The sequence below is a fragment of the Barbus barbus genome, assembly GCF_936440315.1.
Source record: "Barbus barbus genome assembly, chromosome: 28".
NCBI lineage: Eukaryota > Metazoa > Chordata > Actinopteri > Cypriniformes > Cyprinidae > Barbus > Barbus barbus.
In genome coordinates, this window is record NC_136756.1 from 14162255 (window position 1) to 14189937 (window position 27683).

A 27683-nucleotide genomic window follows, 5' to 3' on the forward strand; every position below is an offset into this window, starting at 1 on the left:
TGATTCATGCTATGAACTACATATGCTTCAAAGTTTTGGAAAAGCAATAGAAATACTGCGACAGTGAGCTCAATAAATAAAAGCCCACATGAAATGAAACTGTTCCGTATAAAATGTACAGTAAAATTTATATTGTGTCAGCTTGTAATGCAGCTGAGGTCTTGTTCTCACCTCCCACCTGTAGTGTGACCACAGCAGAGGCAGACCCAGCAACGTTTGAGGCCACACAGGTATAGTCTCCAGAATCCAGTTCCTGAACCCCACGGATCCGCAGCGATCCACGATGGACATTCTGCTCCGCAAATGGAACTGTTCCCAGATCCAGATCCCCTGAAGACGGATGGTGCAAGAATCAAAGAAAACATACACTGTTGCTGTGACAACCCACAATAAGTAATGCAATATCATAAACAGTTTCTGAAATCCAGAAAAATTAATAACAGTCTCGAAAGCATGAAGAAATATTATCATATGTTGATGCATTTTTTATACATTTGATTTGGTTGAAGTTTGGTCTGTTAGACACATTTTTGTCATTTATTTTCATTGACTAAAATTATAAAGTGCATTCAGAAAGTATTCAGACCTCCTTCACTTTTTTCAATTTTGTTATATTGCAGCCTGATACTACAATTGTTTAAATTAATTTTTTTCCTCAAACTACACTCTGTACCTCATAATGACAAAGTGAAAACAGAAGTTTAGAAATGTCTGTAAATTTATTAAAAAGAAAAACTGAAATATCACATTGACATAAGTATTCAGAACCTTTACTCAGTACTTAGTTGAAGCACCTTTGGCAGCAATTACAGCCTTGAGTCTTTTTGGGTATGACGCAACAAGCTTTGCACACCTGCATTGGGGGATTTTCTGCCATTCTTCTTGCAAATCCTCTCAAGCTCGGTCAGATTGGATGGGAATCGTCAGTGGACAGCCATTTTCAGGTCTGTCCAGAGATGTTCGATAGGGTTCAAGTCAGGGCTCTGGCTGGGCTACTCTAGGACATTCACAGAGTTGTCCCTAAGGCACTCCTGTGTTGCCTTGGCTGTGTGCTTGGGGTCATTGTTATGTTGGAAGGTGAACCTTCTGCCCAGTCGGAGGTCCTGAGCACTGTGGAACAGGTTTTCATTGAGGATATCTTTGTACTTTTCTCCATTCAGCTTTCCCGCAACCCTGACCAGTCTCCCAGTCCCTGCCTCTGAAAAACATCCCCACAGCATGAGGTTGCTACCAGCACACTTTACTTTTGGGATGGTACTCTGCAGTACATTATGAACAGAGCTGGTTTCCTTCAAACATGATGCTTAGAACTGAGGTTCATCAGACCAGATAATCTTGTTTCTCAGAGTCTGAGGGTCCTTTAGATGCGGTTTTGCAAATTCCATGTGTGTTTTCATGTGACTTCACCGAGGAGAGGATTGAGTTTCATAAAGCCCAGATCAGAGGAGTGTTACAGTGATGTTTGTCCTTCTGTAGGTTTCTCCAATCTGCATATATGATCATGGAGCTCAACTAGAGTGACCATCAGGTTCTTGGTCCCCAGTCTAGACAAGGCCCTTCTACATTAATTGCTCAGTTTGGCTGGGCGACCAGCTCTTGGTAGAGTCCTGGTTGTGCCAAACTTCTTCCATTTGAGAATTATGGAAGCCACTGTGCTCTTGGGAACCTTCAGCTCTGTGTCTCGATTCAATCCTGTCTCTGAGCTCTACAAGCAGTTCCTTTGACCTCACGGCTTGGTTTTTGCTCTGATATGCATTGTCAGCTGTGAGGCCTTTTATAGAGTGGTGCCTTTCCAAATCATGTCCAATCAATTTAATTTACCACAGGTGGACTCCAATCAAGGTGTAGAAACATCCCAGCAATGCTCAAGAGAAATGGGAGGCACCTGAGCTAAATTTCAAGTGTTGTTGCACATGTACATCACATTTACATTGTACATGTAAATGTGATATTTCAGTTTTTTCCTTTTTAATAAATTTACAGACATTTCTAAAATTCTGTTTTCATTTTGTCATTATGTGGTACAGAGTTTAGAGTGAATTTATGAATGAAAAATGTATTTAAACAATTGTAGTATCAGGCTGCTGCAACATACCAAAATTAAAAAAAAATTTTTTCAAAAAACAAATAAAAACTGTAAAAAGAGATGAGGTGTCTTGTGCTTAGGGACAGTATTTACCTTTTTGCCATTTTACCAATGGAGGAGGAGTGCCAGAAGCCTGACATTCGAGACTGGCATCTTCACCAGCAACGACCATCACCACCTGCTGTGCCACAGAGATGCTCGGAGTCTCTGAGAAAACAACAAGTGAGAAAGGAATTAAAACTAGCATTGTTTAAAAATCATGTAAATACAGTATCTCACAGAAGTGAGTACACCCCTCACATTTTTGTAAATATTTTATTATATCTTTTCATGTGACAACACTGAAGAAATGACACTTTGCTACAATGTAAAGTAGTGAGTGTACAGCTTGTATAACAGTGTAAATTTGCTGTCCCCTCAAAATAACTCAACACACAGCCATTAATGTCTAAACCACTGGCCACAAAAGTGAGTACACCCCTAAGTTAAAATGTCCAAATTGGGCCCAATTAGCCATTTTCTCTCTCCGGTGTCATGTGACTCGTTAGTGTTACAAGGTCTCAGGTGTGAATGGGGAGCATGTGTGTTAAATTTGGTGTTATCGCTCTCACTCTCTCATGCTGGTCACTGGAAGTTCAACATGGCACCTCATGGCAAAGAACTCTCTGAGGATCTGAAAAAAAGAATTGTTGCTCTACATAAAGATGGCATAGGCTATAAGAAGATTGACAAGACCCTGAAACTGAGCTGCAGCACGGTGACCAAGACCATACAGCGGTTTAACAGGACAGGTTCCACTCAGAACAGGCCTCGCCATGGTCGACCAATGAAGTTGAGTGCACATGCTCAGCGTCATATCCAGAGGTTGTGTTTGGGAAATAGATGTATGATTGCTGCCAGCATTGCTGCCTGTCAGCCTGTTAGTGATCAGACCATATACCGCACACTGCATCAAATTGGTCTGCATGGCTGTCGTCCCAGAAGGAAGCCTCTTCTAAAGATGATGCACAAGAGAGCCTGCAAACAGTTTTCTGAAGACAAGCAGACTAAGGACATGGATTACTGGAACCATGTCCTGTGGTCTGACGAGACCAAGATAAACTCATTTGGTTCAGATGGTGTCAAGCGTATGTGGTGGCAACCAGGTGAGGAGTACAAAGACAAGTGTGTCTTGCCTACTGTCAACCATGGTGGTGGGAGTGTCATGGTCTGGGGCTGCATGAGTGCTGCCGGCACTGGGGAGCTACAGTTCATTGAGGGAACCATGAATGCCAACATGTACTGTGACATACTGAAGCAGAGACTGGGCCGCAGGGCAGTATTCCAACATGATAACGACCCCAAACACACCTCCAAGGCGACCACTGCCTTGCTAAAGAAGCTGAGGGTAAAGGTGATGGACTGGCCAAGCATGTCTCCAGACCTAAACCCTATTGAGACCTCCACACCTAAACCCATCTGTGGGACATCCTCAAACGGAAGGTGGAGGAACGCAAGGTCTCTAACATCCACCAGCTCCGTGATGTCGTCATGGAGGAGTGGAAGTGAACTCCAGTGGCAACCTGTGAAGCTCTGGTGAACTCCATGCCCAAGAGGGTTAAGGCAGTGCTTAAATAATGGTGGCCACACAAAATATTGACACTTTGGGCCCAATTTGGACATTTTCACTTAGGGGTGTACTCACTTTTGTGGCCAGCGGTTTAGACATTAATGGCTGTGTGTTGAGTTATTTTGAGGGGACAGCAAATTTACACTTTTATACAAGCTATACACTCACGACTTTACATTGTAGCAAAGTGTCATTTCTTCAGTGTTGTCACATGAAAAGATATAATATAATATTTACAAAAATGTGAGGGGTGTACTCACTTCTGTGAAATACTGTATCTGCCTTTGTAAATATCTGGTTATGTTCAGAATTAAATATTAGCTTACTACTTACTGAAAGTGCACAGTATGTTCTGTATAATGCCAACTATTTCTTAAAAATAGTAAGTGTAACAGTATGCATTATTCTATGATAAATATTGTAGTATCTTATATTGTTTTCACATGACATGATATGTAGTTGAAAATATGTAGTTGGTCTAAAGCCAAATCAAATTATTGAAATATTATTTAAATAGAAATGAATGTTTTGTTTGTTTGTTTACTTTTTTACATTTAATTTTTACTTATTAACAGACAAAACACAGTAATATAATAATACTGATTATTAAACCTAAAAAAATATAAAATCCAATAACAACAACAATAATAATGATAATAATAGTGAATTTTAAGTGATATCCAGTCATTTTATATTTTTCATCTCATTTTGTTAAAAATGGCCTAAAACTTGAATAATATGGGAGGAATAAAATAATGAGTTAAACACTGATATTACTCTTGGTTCATCCATCAAACTACTTTTAACAAAAAATCATATTTTTATTCAATAAGGATACATTCATTTAAAAAAGTGGCTGTAAAGACCTTTATAGTGTTTTAAGATATTTCTATTTCAAATGAATGCTTTTTATTGATCAAAAAAAAAAAATCCTGAAAAAAAATATTTATCACAAAACTATTAAGCAATGAAAGCATTTTTAACATTAATAATAACATGACATTTTTCTTGGGCAGCAAGTCAGCATATTAGAATGATTTCTGAAGGATCATGGGACACTGAAAACTGGAGAAATAGCTGCTGAAAATTCAGCTTTGCCAACACATGATTTGAGTATTAAATATATAGATATTAAAATAAAATGAATTTTAATATTTTAAATTGTAAAAATATTTCACAATATTACTGTTATATTTTAAAATTCAACTATGCCATCACAGGAATATATTTAATTTTAGAATCTATTACTATGTTTTCACTGTATTTTTGATCAAATAAATACAGTCTTGGTGACTTCTTTCAAAAAGATTTAAAAAATGATATTAATAAATTTAGTAAGCCAATTGATTTAATTATAATATTCCAAGGCTTGAAAAAATCCAACAGAAATACTTGAGTGCCAAACAGTTTTATAGAAGCAGCTATATAACGTTTTGTTATTTTGCATTTGCGAGGTCTGCCAGCAGCTGAAATCTCATTTATTTTTTATGCATGCTGTCATGTCACTATAAAAGTTACTGTCAGTTATATATTCAATCTATAACTCAAAATGACAGAAGACTGGTTTACTATGCACAAGCATTTCCATCAACAGAGCCACTGACTCCAGCTCCCACCTGCATAACTGACGCTAACAGACTGAGAGGCAGTGCCAGCCTCGTTGGTGGCCAGGCACGTATAGTTCCCAGCATCCTCAGGGACAGCTCCTCGGATCATCAGCGTGCCAGACTCAGAGATGCTCATTCTGAAAGCACAGCCAGGGTTATATTATCCTAAGACTGCTGATGTAATGATCATATTACAGAGACAATTGTGTTGAGTGCTTTTCAAACTGAACAGTGTTTTCTTTCCATCAAACTGACTTCTAAATGATCACAGCATCGATGTCAGATTTATTCTGATGTCTTGACCAAATCTCAGACTATTAATGGTTTGCGGACAGTTTATTCGAACAGAAATAAAGTATAAATGATCCATTTTAGGAAAGTAGATAAAAATAACCATCTCAAATTATGTGTGTAGATGTATAGTGAGAGAAGGGTGGGGGAGCTGGTCGACTACCGATGGTGGTTGGACAGAAAGATGTTGCCATGGCTCCAGAAAACCTTTGGAGGAGGGGAACCAGATGATGAACAGGAGATGCGGACCTCTGCACCCAGGGAGAAGCTTTGTGTCTGAGGGGAGACAACCACAGATGGGGCCTCTGTAAAGGAAACAGAAATAAACTGTGAATCATCCTATACTTACAGGGACAGTTTGTCCTAAAATGAACAGTCTGTCTTTATTTGCCCACTCTCATGTCGTTCCAAACCCATACGCTGTTGTTTTTTTTCCCATGGAACGTAAAAGAAGAATGTTAAAGAATCTTTACATATATATTTTTTACACTGTAACATTTCATAGATAGACAGATCTAGCTTTTGTTTTTTGCACAGCAGAAAAAATAACAGCACACATATTTGGAATGACATGAGGGTGAGTAAATAATTTTAGTGAACTATTCCTACACATTACTTGGCAAAAAACCTTTGAGTCTGCAGGCATGGCAAGATGGATAATGAAAACTCCACACGCTATAATAGTATAATAATGGTGGAAGTTTAACTGCACATGTTGAAAGATGCTCACAGTGAGATGCTCACACTTTATCAATTTGTTTGGCTATTTGTCTCCAAAAGGACCCGCCAATGTAAGATCACATTAATCTTCCTTATTCGAAACATGCAGAACTCAATCTTGCTGGCTATGTAGAAGCTGCGCTGTGGTTTGGAGGGTTTTAATGGAAAACACATGGCGGTAGGACTCGTGAGGCAGCAGGAGCTGAGTGTTTGACCAGGTGCTGCAGAATACCTAGGACCACCAGCCATACGACAGCCTGGCTCTCTCCGTGGGCGTTTGTGGCTCTGCACTGGTAGGGTCCGGCATCCTGGCTGCGAACCCAACTGATCTCCAAAGAGGAATTGGCCAGTACTTTCACCCTTCCTGAGCGGGATGATAAAGCAGTGCCGGTCCGATACCAGGTCAGGTTGTGCCGCACAGAGCCTTGAACCTGACAGGACAGCACTGCCACTGTCCCCGGGAATGACGTCACATTCACGGGAGGATGCAGAACGGGAGGGGGCTCTGCATTAAGAGAAATGATGATGACATGCTTATAAAAAGACTACAGTATGTGAGGCAGTAAATCTCTCGGTTTAATGTTGTCATAGCAGTCAAATACAAGACTTTTGGCTGTGACTTACAATTCCATTGCAAAAAGCTTTTCTCATTTAGAGTTTCCTTTAATTCTGGAGATTACACCCTCCTTAGCAAGCTGAAGCCTTGTTTATATTTTCACATGACCCTCTGCACATTGTGTGTGCAGTTCACGACATTTCAAGAGGCATTTATACTTGATATGTTCCATGCTGAACTATTCTCCGCAACAACAGAAAATATTAGCTGAACCAGCAAGTAATATTTTTACATTAACTGAATTTCACATTAGCTTAGCCAGGGGAAAAAAAAAAAACTTGTTTTTAGTGAACATTATGTTTTATTTTTTTTCCTGCCAAGGTCAATGTAAATTGCTTTTCTTGATCATATACAAAAAGTGCACAAAACAACAAATGCACTAGTATATACTCTAACATCTACTCTGGTTGCAAACGACTTCAATTACTTTATGATTTAATATTTCATATTTGTTTAATATGTTTAATATTTAACATATATATTTAATATATTTTATCATATTAATTTTACATTTAAGTTATTAAATTTTTACATGTATTTATTTACTTATTTGTTTTATATTAATAACTTATTTCATATTTATTTAATATATTTAATATTTAACATATATTTATTTAATATATTTTAGAATAATAATTCTAGATTTAAGTTATTAAATTTTTGCATTTATTTATTTGTTTGTTTGTTTTATATTAATAACTTAATATTTCATATTTATGTAATATATTTAACATTCAATATATTTATTTAATGTATTTTAGAATAATAATTCTATATTTAGGTTATTTAATTTTTACATTTATTCATTTACTTATTTATTTATTATATTTTATTTTCTATTAACAACGTAATATTTCATATTAATTTAACATTTAGTAGTTAACTTATCTGTAATATATTTTAGAATCATAATTTTATTTTTAATATTTATTTAGCACATTTAATATTTTAAATATATGTATTTGTTTGTTTACTTATTTATTTTATATTAAAAATGTTATATAGGAAAGTTAACACATTTTATTTATTTATTTATTAAAATTACATTACTTTTTTAATTACAACATTTAAATCAAATTACATATAAAACAACTGTGTTTAGCTTTATATTGTATTGTATTTAGCTTTATTCATTGCATGGGTCACAATTATTGATTTTTCCTTTATGCCAAAAATCATTAGGACATTAAGCAAAGATCATGTTCCATGAAGATATTTTGTAAATGTCCTACTGTAAATATATCAAAACTTAATTTTTTGATTAGTAATATGTATTGCTAAGAACATCATTTGGACAACTTTAAAGCCGATTTTCTCAATTTTTTTATTTTTTTGCACCCTCAGATTCCAGATTTTCAAATAGTTGCATCTCAGCCAAATATTGTCCAGTCCTAACAAACCATACATCAATGGAAAGATTATTTATTCACCTTTCAGATGATATATAAATCTCAATTTTGGAAAATTTACCCTTATGACTGGTTTTGTGGTCCAGGGTCTCACACACACACACACACACACACACACACACACACACACATACACATATATATATATATATATATATATATATATATATATATATATATATATATATATAAACAAAGTTTTATCTTATAATACGTTGATTCTGAAACATATTTTTCTTGTTTTAAAGATGTTTAGACATTTTTATTGGAAAACAAATAATTAAATAAAAATAAGGTTTTTTTTACAGCGTGGCGACCGTGCTGCAAAGATGCTGTGCTCGTAAAGTTACAAAAAACTAGAGGTGCACAATCGTCCAAAACTGAAAATGTGTGTGTATTGAGTATGGAAACAAGTACGTAAAATGTGTGTATCCATGCAGTACCTCTGACAGTGAGTTGCGTGAGAGCTCGTCCCATGCCTGCAGTGCTCTGGGCCACACATTCATATGCTCCTTCATCACTGCCTGAGGCATGGGGAATTTCCCATGATGCTTTAACTGAAGACCTTCAATTACAAAAAATTTGCAGGTTTAAGTGATGAGTCCAAAAGAGCAGTCTTTAATCACAAACAAGAACGGAAAGAATTTGACTGAAAATATAGCGTTACAGATTACAAATGATACAAAATTATTCAAGCACACAGAGATGGCAGCAGGTGAAAGGAAAAAGACAGTCTGATGTCACTAACAACTAGCTTGCACAGAATACCTTTCAGTATAAGTCAACATTATTTCATGTTCAAAAAGTAATTCAAAACAGAGTGCCCTTCATAGAAAAAAAACAACCTTTTCTTTCATTTTTCATGATGACGTTCTTTTTGTGCAGTGCACACAACTCTTGCTGTTCATATTCATTCCAAGATTGATATGTCAGTGAAAGCTAACAAATCCTTCTTGGGTTAGGTTTGAATTTCGACTGTAAATGAATGCCCCGTGTCAGCAAGCGGTATTAAACGGAGCAAGAAATTGTCCAGCAGATGTTCACTTAAACATCTGCTCCATTATGTTTACTTAGGGCCATTTCACCGGAGAGAATGCCTGCAAAAGTGTTTGTACATGTTTGGGTTTACAGAGATATGAAGAAGGAGATATGCCAGAAAGACAAAACAGAGAGAAAATGAAATATATAGAATAGGAAGGTGGGAGAAAAAAAAAATCCACTTTCTACAAATATGGTACAAAATTGGGCCTGAAAACTTCTTTCTTTTAAAACAAATGGTCTGAAAAGAGGGGTACAGACATTTGATATGCTTAAAACAAACTACTTTTCATCCTAGGTTAATATTTTGATAACCAAGAATATCGAATAGTACCCAAAGTATAAAAACATGCATTAAAAAAACTAATGACAAATCAAATTGTATTGAATTTGTGTGACGTGTGAGATACAAAAGAAACTGAAACAGAAAGAGAAGAGAAAGAGGACCATATAAAAAGGTAAGATTTGAGGAAAGCCTCACTCATAGGTTCTTTCCTCTCCTATTGTGCTTCCACCTTTGGTGAATCTCAGTCTATAGGGCAGGTCACTCTCCACAGAGCAGTCAATCGTAGCAGGCTGCATGTAGAAGCCTCTTACCACAGTGGGCATGTTCACCCGTGGAGGCTCTGCAGGGTGAGAGGAGGCCAAAAGGTTAAACTGGTTCATCACAGCTGGGTTACCCAACACAATATAAACAATGTCAAGTGTTTTTTATGCAAACATAAAAACAAAACACTCTCCTGACACATCTAAGAGCATCAAGCCCATTCAAACTGAAAACAAAAAATAAAAAGCATTTATACAGTGTTCAAACAGTTCAAAATTTAAACAAATCAAAACAAAATGAAACAGAAATTAAAAACAAAAAAGTATTTATACAGTATTCAAACAGTCCAAAGTTTAAATAAAACAAAGCAAAAAAAAAAAAAAAAACAGAACAAAAAGTGTTTATGCAGTGTTCAAACAGTTCAAAGGTTAATCTGAGTTAGATGGATTTTAAATGCAACTAAACAAACAAAACAAAACAAAAAACAAAACTAAGTATTTATACAGTGTTGAAAGAAGCTTACCTGGGATAATGTTGGTATATGACACACTAGACAGTCTCTGAAAGTTATAGCCATCTCCATCTTTTCCAGACACTTTGAGGAAGAAGCTCTGAGATGGTGTTCGAAACTCTGGGATCCTCCAAATACCTCCTGAGCCTCCATCATCAGGCAAAGGCACAGGAATGGTACGCAACGAGCGGCCCCCTAAAGATACTAGCTCCATATTGGTAACCAGACCAGGAGGCTTCAGACCTGAACACTTCAGCATCACGTGAGCTGGAACGCCTGGAGGAAAACTGGATATGTTAGATCTTTAATTCTCAATACAGTTAAGTCATGTGCATTAATTTCTGGTACTAATTGAGTAATAGCCCTCTTCCAGCAAAATGTGGCTGAAGCAATTATTAAATTAAATATGAACTGTTTTAAATCATTATTTAACAATAAAAACAATTATTAATTTTATTATTTTAATTATTTAAATAATATATTTTTGAAAATATTTTTAGGCTATCGCTGGAGCAATAATCAAAGAAAAAGAGTTATGTAGCCACATGACGATGTAGTAATACCTTTAATAGGTCTCTCTCTGGTTCTGTTGAACTCTGTGACAGGTATACTAGAAAAACCCGCCCTGAAGTCCAGGTTGCTCACACCTGTTACTCTAAGTGTGTGTCTCCCACCACAGCCCACCTAGACGAGAGAAAATGCAGGATTCAATCACTGACATTTTTCAGAAATATTTGTAGTTAACAGTTATTATCTAGGATGATGATAGAAGCTGTTCAAAGCATCTAGGTGGTACCTTTAATGTCCATGGTCCTGGTCGAGGGTTCTTCAGGTTGACCACCCGTGCTGAGTTTGGGATGTTAAGCAGTTCTGTCAGACCCTGTCTCTCTCCAACTACGCGACCTATAATTATTTAGATATTGATTTTAAAAAGGTTTATTAATTGCGGAATATTGAAGAAAGGAAGTCGAACATCAAAGTCAGACATCTAAATTTCAAAGTGCAGTAATTCCTGGACAACTGTTTAATATAAAAGCATATGCCTACCAAGAGGGTCTCTGAGCTCAATTTGTGGTGCTGGACCACTCAATGACACAGTGACTTCTTTTAAACTGGGGTCAAAGGGCACCTGCCACTGAGTCTCCTGGGCAGTTTCATGGTCAGACGAGAGAAGGTGGACCTTCATAGCCTGGACAGTTTCCTCAACCCATTTAAGAACCTAAACAAGCATATGAATTATCAAACTCTTCTCCAAAAGTATTATGAGGTTTCATAGTGCAAACAAGAAAATAATGAACAATATTTGTGAAAGGACACTGTAAGGAAAGAGCAGCTTAAACATTCTCCTAAATATCTAATTTTGTGTTCTACAGAAGAGAGAAAGTCATACAGTTTCAGAATGACATGGGGAGAGTAAATGATGATCTTCATTTCTAGTAAACTATCCCTTTATGTTTTACCGCAAGACACAGTCTATGACCAAAAGACTCAAGAGAATATGCCTGGTGAAGCTCAGATCAACATGAATCCATTCAAAGACAAGAATTGCAGGCAAGGTAGGATCCCAGTGACATCATCTGTTCATGTAGACCAGGGGTGGGGAACGTTGTCCCTGCAGAATTTAGCTCCAACCCTAATCAAACACGCCTGAACCAGCTAATTCAACGTCTTCAGGGTGCAGTTATTTTTTGTTTTTTCAGGGTTGGAGCTAAACTCTGCAGGAGAGTGGCCCTCCAGGATCAACGTTCCCCACCTGATGTAGACTGTTCACTGTCTCATAGAGGTATGTCACAAGCGGATCCTTATTAAACAGTGAGGAAATGAGAGCAGATCATCTGTCAGAGAGAGAATGCAAACTATTTCTGGACCGACAGGCTATTAATTTCTCAAAGAGCAGCACACACAGTAAAGGACTGCTGTTCATCCTGGACGATCACAGAGAAGATCACAGCAGATATTTATATATCTACATGGCAAAAAGTACAGGTAATGCATTAGTCATTTTGAAACCATTCCAGATGAGACAAGCAGCTTCAAATATAGACATGAACAGCTTAAAAGGATAGTTCACCCAAAAATGAATGTTCTGTCATCATTTCCTCACACTCATGACCTTTCAAACCTTCTTGACTTACTTTCATGAATCACAAAATGAACAAAAAAAAAGCAACATAATGGTCCATATACTTCTGAAGTCATTCGATGGAACCTTCTCAAATTAAGTCATTATTCACTAATAATCTTCTCATCCAGCTGTGACCAGATAATTTAATGGACCACATTTCTGATCATTTTATGGTGCTTTTGCATCTTTCACTTTTGTGCAAAAAAATCAAACAGGTTTGGAATAACATGAGGTGTGTAAATGATGACAGAATTTTGAGTTTTCATTTTTGAGTGAACTATCCATTTACTTTTACTGCAAGGTGCAAGGTTTTCCAAATAGCAGATGTGCACCAGGACATGATGATACTCCTCTAGCCGGTAATGTGAAATTCGGTTCATTATTTAACTCACCAACTGTTCAAATGCACTACAATGACCTGAAACATCTTAAATACCTTTCAAATCAACTTTAAATCCCATAGTGAATAATTGGGCATGGGTTTTTACTAGGTACACATCAATTAAAGATCATTATTGTGGACAATTTGATACATCACAAAGGAAATGGTGTTTTTACAGCAGCTTATTAGCACAAGGAGAGCGTAAGACCAACAACTAAAGGAAACTGTTTCCTCAGAGTTTGTATTTTTAGATTTCAGTCATTAACTCCTTTAGAGGCAGCTGTGTGTATTTGTTCTGACCTTTTTATATTGAGCACAGACATAATGGCTGCTCTGTGTCCTTAACACTGAACGAAAACACCGCTTCAATAAAGCCCTCGAGAACGACGCTTATTTAACACATCTTTATACATTTACGAATGAGAGAGAAAACTGGAGCGAGCGTAGCCTTTGATAATTTCATTACTCAGATTCTCCACTATTTCTTTCACTCTTTCGCTCTCTCATTCTCTCTGGCTGCAGACGGCAGCTGGTTCCTTTCGGAGTTTACAACTGGAAACAGCTGTAATGAGTGCCACATGTGCAACTATCCCCCACAGAGCAGCAAAAAGCTCACCAATGACCTACATCTGCTCAAACCAGTGTCTGTTTCAGTGGACGTCTCATGGGAGCCGGGAAGATTAGCCTAGTGATAGAAAATCGACAAAAAGACCATAGCGGAGGGACATGTTGTCAACTACGGCCTGTTTGCATCTAGGAAAGGTTTGAAAGGTGCCCCGCAAAAGACATCAACAAAGCCAAAGGGATCCTGAAACCACATCCAGCGTGACAAACATTAATGGGAGGCAACAGACTGGCTTCCTCTGGAAGTTAAACTGTCATGCTTCAAAGATTAGTTGTGGAGGAGTGTTGGTCGGGAAGCAGAGATGTGGAAAGGATGTGGAGGTCAGCTGAGGATGAGCCGAATTCCAGCTTAGCACCCACACTGTTTGGATAACTTATGGTTTAAAGGGACTGATAATCAAAAAGTAAATAATAAATTACCCAAAAGTACTCAATTACTCACCCTCACATCATTCCAAACCTGAATGCCTTGTTCTTCCATGGAACACAAGAGGAGAATTGAAAGAAACATCTCTTACCTATATAATGAAAGTGAATGGGGACTTGAGCTGTCAAGCACAAAAAAGCACCAAAATGTATCATAAAAGTAGTCCATGTGACCAATGCACTTTATCCTACATCTTAAGAAGTCATAGTCATAGAAACAGATCTGAAATTTAAGTTATTTTTTATTATTTTGGTGGTTTGAAATTCAGAGTCCCCACTCACTTTCATTATATGAATAAGAGAAGCCAGGACATTCTTCAACTTTTTTCCTTTTGTGCTCTACAGAAGTCTTACAGGTTTAAAATGACATGAAGTTGTATAAATGTTCAGTTCATCTAAAAGTATGTTGTCCTTTAGTTTTTGTGTCAGCTGTCCCTTGAATGCTCCACTGGAAAGATACTGTGTTATGGGGACCCAGGAACCACACACACAGACAAAAACAGGAACTTGGACACACTGTAACTTGCTTTATATAAAAGCATCTGCCAAATGCGTTAATGTAGGGACCCAGAGAATTAAGTCTCTAACCAAATTAATTTCATCTATTCAGTGGAGAATGTCTAACACCTGCTTTTTTTTTTTCCTGTGACACCAAAGCAAAAGGTTAATACATTTGTCTTCCTCTCTCAAAGGTGACCTCTAAATGTTCTCCATATTACAGACAAGACTTTGGTCACCTATGACAAAAACAGACTGGATCTAGATACACTTGGTCAGACACTCATTAGGTCTTTTTGACGGAAAACACTTGTGGGCGAAGTCCATGTGCTGGTTTAAGTAATGTTGAACCACTTTGGGTGTGAAAGTGTCATACTGAATGGATTTGTGGATAAAAAATACTCTTAGGAATAATAAGAAATATCCTATCCCTCCACCCTCTTTATTTATTCACTTGACATTTTTATTTGATCAAGTAATGTGCATTTCTGTGTATGCATCTAATTTGTGAACAGTTTCGGCAAATAAAAGAGATTTTCCTTAGAAACCCTTTGAGTAAAGTATGATTTTATTAAAATCAACTAATATAAAAAAAACTGGCTTCAAATGCAACACTCAGTTTCAGTTCCTCGCTACCTCACTATAGCCACCAAATAAAAAAAGTTGAAGATCACTGGTTTAGGTGCGCTATAAAAAACAAGATCTTCCATCACTACTACTAAAGTCTCCTGCCCAGCACTACCGAAATCTCCAACCTTCACCTTGAGCTTGGCCGGCCTGAGGTTTCAGCCACACCATTAGACCCTTTAAAGCACCGCCACGCTTTCATAAAGCTTTATCTGCAAATCACTCCAGTGATTAAGCTGAGCCCCATCCTTTGTTTAAGTAGTGCCTCCTCCTTCAACTCCACAAAGAGCTGTCTGTTGGAGACGTCCAACCTGGACCCTGGACAGGCAGCTGTGCTGGATAGAGCAGGCATGATAGATCATATCCGGGATTACTAAGTAAAATAAGCCCTGCTCCCTGTCTTTGCCCCCTTCCCCTCTCAAAAAAATGACAAAGCGCTGTGTGTATTTGATTTGGCTCTCACTTATTTAACTCCTATCAGAGAGCCGTTGCGGTTAGATGTGGAGAACAATCATGAGGTTTCTGCGGATTTACAGATTTGCCTTCATTCATTTTTCAAAATCCCACCCATAGACTAATCAAAAGCAAAAAACACCTGACATGGGAGTGTGTTTTCATACTTGGATCTAAAATATTGGAGATTAGGTACATGGGATGAAAAAGGGTGTATTGGGTATTTGGTTTCATGTACTAACAATGAACAATATTTTTAAAGTATTTATTGATTTAGATAATTTTGATTATTTTCTGCATCTATGAATACACAGGGGAAAAAAATCTGTAGAAAAACGAAAAAGGTACAGGCAATTTTTATGGATATTTCCTTCAACCCTAAAACACAATAGAATGTCATTTAAAATACAGGTAAAACACTTGTGAAGAACCAATAGGGACAAAAAAGTCTCAGTAACAGACTTTTAATATACATACTGTATACATATATATATATATATATAATTTATTCATGTGAGCTGAATTTCCAGCAGCCATTGCTCTAGGCTTAAGTGTCATATGATTCAGAAACAGTATCTGCTTAAAATGTTTGTAGAAACTATGATTTTTTTTCCAGCATTTATTATAAACAGAAAATTTCTGTAACATTCTAAATGACTTTACTGTAACCTTTGATCAATTTATTGCATCCTTGCTCAATACAATAATTAATCTCTTTCAAAAAATATTTTACTGACCCCAAACTTTTGAATGGTAATGAAGATATTTTCTTTTCATATATTTATATAGCTGTATAAATTAACATTAGATAATGTATTATAAACATGTTTATTCATTCATTCATTGCTCAAAAAATATGATAAACCTTATTGTAAAATGTTTCTATTGTTTATCACACATTTGCTTTACAGTCAAATGTTTATTAAATGATTCTAAATTTAAAGCTCCAGTGTTAACCCTCTATTAACTTTTTCAAGATTTACACTTTCTGAATTATTGTAATCTAGAAATGCACATGAAATATTTCAGCAGAGCACAAAAAAATGCTTACTACAGAGAAGGCTGGGGGGGGGGGGGGGGGGGGGGGGGCCTCGGTATGGTCAGAACTCTAAAAAGCAACTGTGTGACCCTGACCTTGAGACAATTCTCAAGCAGGGGAGTTGGAGAGTGTTAACAGCTTGAGGTTGAACAGTCATCCTCAGCGGAGACTCTCAGCAACACGTACAGGTGCTAAAGCTCTCAAACATAACTACCATCAGCTGCCCACCCCCACAGGACCATAAATCAACAACACAAATATCCAATTACAAATACACACTTGCAAACGTGCTTTTCTTTACTTTTCAAGCTGTTTTGCCTTGTTGTTTTATAGATTACTGTTTCCATAGTTGTTGGTGGAAGACTTCGGCTCTGCCATGTCCTGTGTTGACATGCATGATACCACCGTCTCACAAAGAGGAAGGTCTGCTTTCTTTCATGTCTGACTATGACTGAACATGCTTCGTTTTAGTCTCCATACCATGAAACACAGACTTAAACACATGCCCCTTCAGATTATTCAGCCAAGTGGATTTTACAATTCAAAATACAGCTGTAAAATTAAAGTCACATGTCAAAACTCGGTCAGTCAAGCAACAGCTCAAACCCGGTCACATTACACAATAAATGAACACTGTACTACTAGACTATGGAGTTATTTCTGTGTCTTTATTGTGTGTCCAAAAAAACATTTTGACATTTTCTTACTTCTTTTGCAAGCATGTCAAAACTGAAAAGCATTTTGTATTTTTATTTATCTATTTAATCAAGAAGGTTAACAAAGGAAATAGTCGCTGATGAATGTAAAACACATTCCTTTTGGTCTGTCTAACATGAAGGACAATATTCCAAAAAACAAAAATGAATGAAATTGAATTAAATTAAATTAAAGGCAATACAAAATAATGACTCCACACTATATATATATATATATATATATATATAAACTTAATATATATTAATTATATAATATATATAGAATTTCTTTTTTTTCCAAATTACTTCTAACTGCATTTCCAGCATGTGAATTTTGGAGTGTGTCTGCAATTTACATACATAGGAAAGTCATATGAGTTCATGCATCTTACCTCATTGACTTGCTGTTTGTCCAGGTGAAAAATTTGACCGGAGCTGGTGGCAGCAATCTCCTCATAAGCTCTGTATCCCGGCTGAGACCGATCCCCACAGTCCCCCGTCAACACAAACACAACCTGGATTCAAATGGGACGTTTATGAGTGTGAATGTTTGGTTAGGGGGTAGGGTGTTGGGGTTAAATGTCAACACTAGGGTATATTCCTTGAAGAGCAGATTTTTTTTTTTAAATGGCTTGTGATATATTTATATTTCTGACTTGACTTTACAACCTTAGAGCTCAATATTGAAAGAGACAGTTCACCAATCCATTATAACGTTTCCTCCAGTGAAACAGTCCATCACCCTGTTGTCCTCTTACATCAAAACCCACCAACATATTTATTTACTGTAGAACTGTTTTGTATTGTTTTTTCTTGTAAACAGTGCTTGATCTTTGCATGTTTCTCTCCTGATTCAGATGAGAATATTAAGCAATATCATGGATACAAGATTTTAGTTGGAATCAACAGTTTGAAGTTAAAAACTCTTAATGCTGGGTTTGTTTCTTACAATCATGCAGCTTTTCAATTCATAAGAAGCTGATTGATGGACTGGAGTCATGTGGACTACATGTGGATTATTGTGATGTTTTTATCAGCTGTTTGGATTCTCATTCTGACGGCACCCATTCACTGCAGAGGATCCATTGGTGACCAAGGCACGTCCTGATTTTGCTGAGTTAGATGTGTTCCTAGAACAACATTTTAATCCCAAAATTTTGTCTTGACCATATCCCTATACCGAAACCTAACCTTAACCATGAGTAATCCCTCAAATCAGAGGAAATGATAGGTGAATGACACTGATGTACAAGCACCAAACACTGATTGTAAGCCTAAACTTCACAAAAACTATAAACTGGTTCTTCAAATCTGATTGGTTAATCACAATGTTGTTCCAGGAACATGTTGCACTTGGTAAAATCAGGTTCTGTGGTGACAAAGTGACATACTGCTAAATTTCTCCAAATCTGTTCTGATGAAGAAACAAACTTATCTACACCTTGAATGGCCTGAGGGTGAGTGCATTTCCAGCAAATTTTCATTATTGGATGAGCTATTCCCTTAAAGACAAAGCATGATTTCTGCATCACCAGCTGCACTGAAAAGAATTGCAAAAAGACTTCAAAGATCTGTCGTTACCTGGGACTGTCGGAGCTGTACAAGCTGAAGAACATCTCTTTTCAAGCGATAATCTTTGGCTCGGGCATCTGTGAAAACATAGATGAAGGATCCAGGTAGAGAGACCTCCAGAGCCTTCTTGATGGCCCCAATGCTCATCTCTGGACAATCCCCTCCACCCTGAGAGAGAACAACAAGACCTTCATCATTGACATGAACATTTATGCACTAACCAGAGCACAAGAAAGCGCATATTGTATTGGCTCGGGGTACAAGTTCCAGTACTTACTCTAGAGCCCAAAGGTACAATAAGAACAGAATGCTAATAAAACTGTAACGCTGAAGACAGATCAAGTGATGAAACGAGCCAAGATACTCAGCAGAGGCCACAGAGAGCAAATAAGAACACAAAGTACAGAATATGATTCAATGGTGATTTATGAAGAAAGATGCCAATGACTGCTGTGTCTTTTGATGCTTAAGAATACAAGTATAAACACCTGAGCAAAGTTACCAAGAGAGGTGTGGAGGCTAAATATGTGTGGAAGTGATAGAGGTGGTGGTGCAGGCAGAACAATGAGTTCTATAGTAATCTAGTGTGGCATAATAAAGCAAGGACATCATTTTAACCAGTCAATGCAGTTTGATAGATTAAGAAATTATGGTTGGAGCAACAATTAGTTGTTGATGATTTGAATGATATAAATCTATTATCTCATATAGAACTTTAAGTGAGCGTTACATGACGTGAATTTAATATTTTATTTTATTTTACTGTATATTTAATATAAAATGTTTATTTTTTCCACATTGTTTATTATAATTCTGTGATGTCTAATTATACTTGTAGCAAAGACTTTTTTAAAGTGACTAAAATAATATTTCCATTAAAATAAATATTGTTTTAATATTGGTGAATCCGTGATAAAATACTGGGAATATTGAAAGGATCAATGGTCAAATAAAAATGATTAATCACTCTCAAATGATGTACCTGTTTTATATTATAATATAAATACTTATATGAAGTCGTGGCCTAATGGTTAGAGAGTCAGACTCGTAATCCAAAGGTTGCGGGTTCGAGTCTCGGGCCGGCAGGGATTGTAGGTGGGGGGAGTGAATGTCCAGCGCTCTCTCCACCCTCAATACCACGACTGAGGTGCCCTTGAGCAAGGCACCGAACCCCCAACTGCTCCCCGGGCGCCGCAGCATAAATCGCTGCCCACTGCTCCGGGTGTGTGTTCACGGTGTGTGTGTGTGTTCACTGCTGTGTGTGTGCACGTTGGATGGGTTAAATGCAGAGCATGAATTCCGAGTATGGGTCACCATACTTGGCAGTATGTCACTTCACTTATATTAATGATATTCTATAAACATTCTATGGTTAAAAAATGCACAGTCAGCATGGTCAGGCTGGTATTTGGGGCATTTAAAACAGTTAAACCATCCATAAATCAGCTTGGAAGAATAGCTAGACCAGCTTAAAACAGCTAGGACCAGTAAACCAACTAATATAAGTGAACCCCTATCAAATAACTTGATTTTTCAAATGATTACTGGATCCCTATCCAAAAAAAAAAAAAATGAATCCTTATAATATAGGGATTTTTTTTCATTCTCGACTGGTGCCCACCTGAACAAACAGCTCTTGAAGATCCTTCTGGAACTTCTTGGGATCAGTAGTGATGGAAACAGGACCGATGTCTGGAGAGGAAAAACAAGGAATCAAGAAACAGCTACATTACAGGTCCTTCTCAAAAAATTAGCATATTGTGATAAAGTTCATTATTTTCTGTAATGTACTGATAAACATTAGACTTTCATATATTTTAGATTCATTACAACACAACTGAAGTAGTTCAAGCCTTTTATTGTTTTAATATTGATGATTTTGGCATACAGCTCATGAAAACCCAAAATTCCTATCTCAAAAAATTAGCATATCATGAAAAGGTTCTCTAAACGAGCTATTAACCTAATCATCTGAATCAACTAATTAACTCTAAACACCTGCAAAAGATTCCTGAGGCTTTTAAAAACTCCCAGTCTGGTTCATTACTCAAAACCGCAATCATGGGTAAGACTGCCGACCTGACTGCTGTCCAGAAGGCCATCATTGACACCCTCAAGCAAGAGGGTAAGACACAGAAAGAAATTTCTGAACGAATAGGCTGTTCCCAGAGTGCTGTATCAAGGCACCTCAGTGGGAAGTCTGTGGGAAGGAAAAAGTGTGGCAGAAAACGCAGCACAACGAGAAGAGGTGACCGGACCCTGAGGAAGATTGTGGAGAAGGACCGATTCCAGACCTTGGGGGACCTGCGGAAGCAGTGGACTGAGTCTGGAGTAGAAACATCCAGAGCCACCGTGTACAGGCGTGTGCAGGAAATGGGCTACAGGTGCCGCATTCCCCAGGTCAAGCCACTTTTGAACCAGAAACAGCGGCAGAAGCGCCTGACCTGGGCTACAGAGAAGCAGCACTGGACTGTTGCTCAGTGGTCCAAAGTACTTTTTTCGGATGAAAGCAAATTTTGCATGTCATTCGGAAATCAAGGTGCCAGAGTCTGGAGGAAGACTGGGGAGAGGGAAATGCCAAAATGCCTGAAGTCCAGTGTCAAGTACCCACAGTCAGTGATGCTGGTGTTGGTCCACTGTGTTTTATCAAGGGCAGGGTCAATGCAGCTAGCTATCAGGAGATTTTGGAGCACTTCATGCTTCCATCTGCTGAAAAGCTTTATGGAGATGAAGATTTTATTTTTCAGCACGACCTGGCACCTGCTCACAGTGCCAAAACCACTGGTAAATGGTTTACTGACCATGGTATTACTGTGCTCAATTGGCCTGCCAACTCTCCTGACCTGAACCCCATAGAGAATCTGTGGGATATTGTGAAGAGAAAGTTGAGACGCAAGACCCAACACTCTGGATGAGCTTAAGGCCGCTATCGAAGCATCCTGGGCCTCCATAACACCTAAGCAGTGCCACAGGCTGATTGCCTCCATGCCACGCCGCATTGAAGCAGTCATTTCTGCAAAAGGATTCCCGACCAAGTATTGAGTGCATAACTGAACATAATTATTTGAAGGTTGACTTTTTTTGTATTAAAAGCACTTTTCTTTTATTGGTCGGATGAAATATGCTAATTTTTTGAGATAGGAATTTGGGGTTTTCATGAGCTGTATGCCAAAATCATCAATATTAAAACAATAAAAGGCTTGAACTACTTCAGTTGTGTTGTAATGAATCTAAAATATATGAAAGTCTAATGTTTATCAGTACATTACAGAAAATAATGAACTTTATCACAATATGCTAATTTTTTGAGAAGGACCTGTACATATTAACTGTGTACAAAAGCTTTAAAAAGGCTTTACGTGACCATACTTTTGGAAAGTCTATCACAACACTTCCACAAGCATATCCCTGGGGAGCAGGAGTTTTTAAAAGATTAACCTTCTTCGCCCTAATTAAAGAGTTTAAACAGTGCGGATTAGGTACAACCAAAGCTTCTTCCACAGATACGACCCTACTAATGACTGTCTCTAGATCAGACTAACAAACTAGCTACAGACCCAGCCAACTCCTAATCACAAAACACATTTGTCCCGGATTCTATCTCATCAACATCTGCGGATACAAATGACAGTCTTGATACTTTTGACAGCTGAGACAATAAATTAAAGACCATGCAAAATTTCAGCAGTCCTCAAGCAATACTAGACTTGGGTGCATAACCTCATTGCATCATTCTTTAGGATTGTCATCATCCACCTAGCTAATCTCTGACCTCTTCCCCTTTCACTAGTATATCTCTTGTGTCTATCTCTCCCATTTATTCGTCTCAAGATGAATTGTGTCCTCCCTGAATTTGGCACTTATTTGGACTCACTCAGAAGCTGATTGATTAGAGAGCTGAATATACGGCACATGGATGAAAAAGCATAAAGAAGATGCATTGTTTATGATCTGAGTATGGGTCAGATATCCCACATGTTTTATTACTCCGACCGAAAAATATACATATATATATAATTTTAAAAGATATTAAAAATAGAAGACAAAGAGGTGGATTACAGTTTGACAGTGCTTTGGGAAAATGGACAAAGGAGAAAAATTTGGATTATGTCTGAGTAGAAGTATATCTTCCTTTGAGAGCGAATAGGACAGATCAATACACCATTATTTAATAAAAACATTTAAGTTATGCTCTTCAGCACTGAATGCCAACAAACTTTAGATTGAATCCAATTGTATTTTTGTGATATATTACATTAGAAATAATTATATCACATTATATACACTTACATTAATGATTTTGTCAATATTCACATTAAAAACATGCTATGATGCAACCCATCTCTAAATCAGCTTGCACCAGTTTAAACCAGCAAACAAACTAAGGCTGATTAAATGTTTGCTTCAGCCTACATTATATTATATTATAATATAATAACTTATATAAAAACTTATGTATTAAGGATGTTATTAACATAAATATGATCATTTAATATTATTATTTTATAAACATTCTCTGCTTAAAAGTAGCATAGTATGGCCAGGCTAGTCTGTTTTGCTAGTTTTGAGGTGTTTTGGAAAGTTGTAAACATAAAACTAGTTAAACCATCTGTAAACTGGCTTGGAAGAACAAGCATAGGCTGGTCTGTTTTGATTGCTTGGGCATTTGTATACTTAAAACTGTTAAACTATCTGTAAATGAGCTTGAGAGAGCAGCTAGACCAGCTTAAACCAGCTAAGGCCAGCAAACCAACTGAAGCTGGTTTAGTTTCTTCCAGCAGGGTTCGAAACACAAACACAAATACTAATGAACTGAAGCAGCAATGCAACCAGTTATAATATGCGTTTTCATTTTCTGCACTTTCTCCATCCCTCGCTCAGCTGTGAGGGGCCATTAAGTTGTGTTTCTGTAAAGCCTTTCTGTCTGTCACCAGCTGACTTTGTGATCTCAGTTGTTTACAAGGTCCCCAAGGGAAGGCCACATTAAATGGTGAGGGAAGGACTGGCACCATCCCCCTACCAGTCTAGGACTGACGTCTCTCCTCTGACTGGGGGGCTGGGTTGACTCTTCCGGAGAATTGGATGGAGGACTGGGGGTGATTGTGTTAATTACATACTACCAGACAACATGTGCTTCTCATCAGCTCCTTGGGCACCCTGCCCCCCCAAGGCTAACAGATAGCTGGTTTGAACTAGGCTACATTGTGTAAGCGTACCTGAGAACACAGTGTTCTCTCTGCAATCTGTGACCAGATGTAGAATTTAAACAGATTTCATGAGCGTCACAAACATACAGTAATAGAAATTAGAAAATTCTGATGTGATTTGCTGATTAAGTTGCAGAAATTTTGCATTACACAAAAATGACTCACAATGTCTGAAATGTATGAAAGCTCCATCTATCACCTGTTGCTTAAAGGTGCACTCAATGAGTTTTTGTTCATATTTAGCTTATAGATTTTAGTCAGGGTAGCACTATATTTAAATTTGACAGAAATGAAAATGAGGCTGTGATGATGGAAATGTAGTGTGTATAATGTATTATACTGTTGTTTGACAACACACCAACAGTGCAGCTGATAAAATGTCTTAGTGGGAAAAAATTCTATATACAAAAGCTGCATAAAACAGTTTTGTTGAAAAAAAATTTACACAATACATGTTATTGTAAAGATTTTAAGTCTTTCCCTCACAGACTCATTTTCTTCAACGTTAAATTCAACATGGTGTCGATAACATGTACTCTAAAAATGCTGGGATAATTGTGGACAAACCCAACGATTGGGTTGTTTTCCACCAACAGTTGAGTTAAATGTTTAACCCAACTTTCTGAGCAGTAACCCAACTGCTGGGTCAAAACAACCCAGTCGCTGGGTTTGTCCATATTTTACCCAGCACTGGGTTGTATTTAACCCAGCATTTTCTGTTTGACCCCTATTAGCCTGGATGCATTTACTAACTGCTGTAATTTCACAGCACACCTGTTTGTTTATTTTTTGTTTCATTCCTTTTCGTTTATTTTTCTTGATTTCTTAGCATGTAAATGGACATTATTGGATTAAATGTCAACATTGTTGGTGAGTTTTCCTATTCCTTTCATACTTATTCTATTTGTAAAAATATAAAGTAATCATGTTTTGTCATTTTTTTCATAGTAGAAGTAGTAAGTTGGTCATAACTAGTTGATGTTAACATGGTGGCTCTTATGAGAGGGCAACCTGCTACATGTAAAATAAACATACTTCTAAAAATGTAAAGTAATTGTAATGATTTTAATCTCTCTCTTGTAAATCTTCTGTAATTAGCAAAACCTGACAGTGCACCTTAAACGTCATGATGCCATGGATCACTACCTTTCAGCGGTCCCTGGTGGTGAAGATGTTCCTAGCAGCCCGAACACCTTTGTTCATATTAGTTCCCTGCCATTCTTTAATGCTTGGCCTCACAAACTTCACCAAGTGTTACTCCTTGGTATTTTAGACATTTAGATTCCGTCAGAAGTTATTTATTTAACGGAATCACTTTTATGAGGTAAAGTAATTGACATGGATCATTAATAGCTAATTGCCTCTAATAATAAAGCTGAAATATAGCATTGTGCAACTACCTGGATCATGGAAAGGAACCAGCACGAAGTTATTGATCGGTCTTGTTCTGCGGCTCAGGGTTCTCTCCAAGATCCGAGAAGCTCCATCTATCACCTGTTTGAGATCGTCGTACATAGAGCCGGTAACATCGAAGACAAAGGCCAGTGTTGAGGCGCTGTCATCCGCGCCGGAGTGTCTCTTCACCGGCGAGACGGATAAGGAGAGCGCGCTGGTGGTCAGCGCCAAAATGAGGAAACTAACGAGAAACTTCATTCTTGCTGGAAATTCATTAGACCTCTATTTAAACGAGTCATATGAAGAAATAACCTAAAAAAAAAAAAGTAATTATTAAAAAATGTAAAAGATGTAAACCAAGTGATTGTGGGAGAAAAAAGGATAATCACTTAATTTACAAAGAAAAACGTTTTAAATTGTCCCTGAAGAGTTCGACCAAGTGCCTTGTTCGTAGAAAAAATGTTCGGATGTAAATAGTCCTACTCGCGCTGGGCAAACTCTACATGGAGTAAATTCCCTGCGTCTTGTCCCATCCTTGGCTGAGTTTCGGAGAAAACTTGTAAGAAGCGCGTGGACCCTCTGGAGCTGAACACTGCAGTGTTGGGGAGGGGTGTGAGGAGTCCTTACAACCTGATTTTTTTGTGTGTAACTTGACCCGACTGTGACTCCCAGCCCCATCCCACATGGCCTGCTCCAGTTTAACAGGGAGCTAGCTACTCAAGAAACCCGTGCCAACTGCCATGAGAGAGATGGAATACTGTTTAACACTGTATATAACACTGTATATTGTTGTGCCCATCTTCTACATTACAATAACAAAGTCTGACAAGCAACTCTACTACAAAACAGGATGTTTATCAACATTAGTGTTGCTCAGCACTTATGCAATTACTTTCTAACACTACTTCGTTGATACTGAAATGTAAAGTGTGACTGGAGGACTGATGTGGGGCAAGTTGTCTTCATTTACTCTAGTACATATTTCCGAGGTTTCTTTTTGAAAGTCTCTTGAGTAGACACATACCTCAAAGTCTTGGCTAAAAGAAAGCGGTTCCACTGTTATCTCACTGGAAAAAAATAATTGAAAAAACAGTGGGGCATGTTGTCACAAATGAACCTATATTATTAAACAGCTTATTATAGGCTTGTAATCTACATTTAAACAGTAAAACAAATATGTAATTTGAAATAAAGTAATAAGAGTTGATTACATTATAATTCAAAATTTGTGACATTTATGAAAAATACCCTTGTCCTAAAAACACATTTCAAACTTTCAGTTAAAATAATTGGCTTATGTAACTATGCCAGTGTGGTTTTATTGTGTTCACACTAAAACCACTTTCCATTCCATTGTGGAGTTTTGAGGACAGAATGCATGAAAGGTATTCTAATTTACGAGCATTTGAAACTAACATACAAAACCGATAATAGAGAAAACATACACTGGTGTTACTAGACTCAAAACATAACAGATACTAAAATATAGCCTTTGTGACAACTAGCCCCAACATCTCTTACATTCTTTTTGACAGGAATATTTAGTGCATGGATAGGGTTGAAATAATTTTAGGTTTATTAATAGAGTGAGTTTATACTCAGCTGCCACACAGCTAATAATATACATGCTATTCTCTGGACTGGGTTTAACGTGCAGCATAAATGACAAGGCTCCAGTAGAGGCATCCCAGATGCTTTCTGAAAGGAAAGACTCCGGATACGCCTTGACCCCTTTGTATATCCGGATAAATGATGCTGCTGTCAGTAATTCTCAGATACATCAATCAATCCTCACGCAGCTTATGGTCATAATGTCATTTATTGTTGCTTTAACTTGATAACAAGGCAGCAAATGCTGTCAAGTTGATAACAGAACATTACAAAAAAGGAAGGAAAGGAGGTTTTTGAGGATGTCAATGACCCAATAACCTCCAAAAAATAGCAGTCAGTACTATTTACATGGTAGCCTTTAGATTTTTCTGGAATGAAACCAAAAAGAAATAGCATAGGCTTTATGACAGTATACAGATGTTGTTTATGCGATAATTTGATCTAAAACAACAAGAAATTGCTCTCAGGTCAGCACATGGTTGGTTAAATGATCAAGACGCACCCAAATAGCCTTGCCAAATGACACAATGCCATTCAAAGACATTGAACTTAGGAAATGATTTCATCTTCAGCATGGGTATATAGTTATGTTTGG

At 37.4% G+C, this 27683-nt stretch overlaps 1 protein-coding gene across 1 annotated transcript in view; it reads right to left on the reverse strand.

Moving 5' to 3' along the window:
• hmcn2 (hemicentin 2) overlaps positions 1 to 25746 on the reverse strand; it is an 81950-nt gene extending 56204 nt beyond the window's left edge. Inside the window, exons 1-15 of the mRNA XM_079382709.1 lie at positions 25483 to 25746; positions 20497 to 20567; positions 18885 to 19043; positions 17696 to 17818; positions 11482 to 11653; positions 11231 to 11337; positions 10998 to 11118; positions 10447 to 10710; positions 9858 to 10002; positions 8782 to 8903; positions 6546 to 6818; positions 5757 to 5898; positions 5312 to 5439; positions 2180 to 2293; positions 172 to 330 (exon numbers count right to left, since the gene is read on the reverse strand). Coding sequence (XP_079238835.1) covers positions 172 to 330; positions 2180 to 2293; positions 5312 to 5439; positions 5757 to 5898; positions 6546 to 6818; positions 8782 to 8903; positions 9858 to 10002; positions 10447 to 10710; positions 10998 to 11118; positions 11231 to 11337; positions 11482 to 11653; positions 17696 to 17818; positions 18885 to 19043; positions 20497 to 20567; positions 25483 to 25735 — 2353 coding nt within the window. The 5' untranslated portion in view covers positions 25736 to 25746. The remainder of the gene's footprint in view (positions 1 to 171; positions 331 to 2179; positions 2294 to 5311; positions 5440 to 5756; positions 5899 to 6545; positions 6819 to 8781; positions 8904 to 9857; positions 10003 to 10446; positions 10711 to 10997; positions 11119 to 11230; positions 11338 to 11481; positions 11654 to 17695; positions 17819 to 18884; positions 19044 to 20496; positions 20568 to 25482) is intronic.
• Positions 25747 to 27683: the final 1937 nt, after the last annotated feature.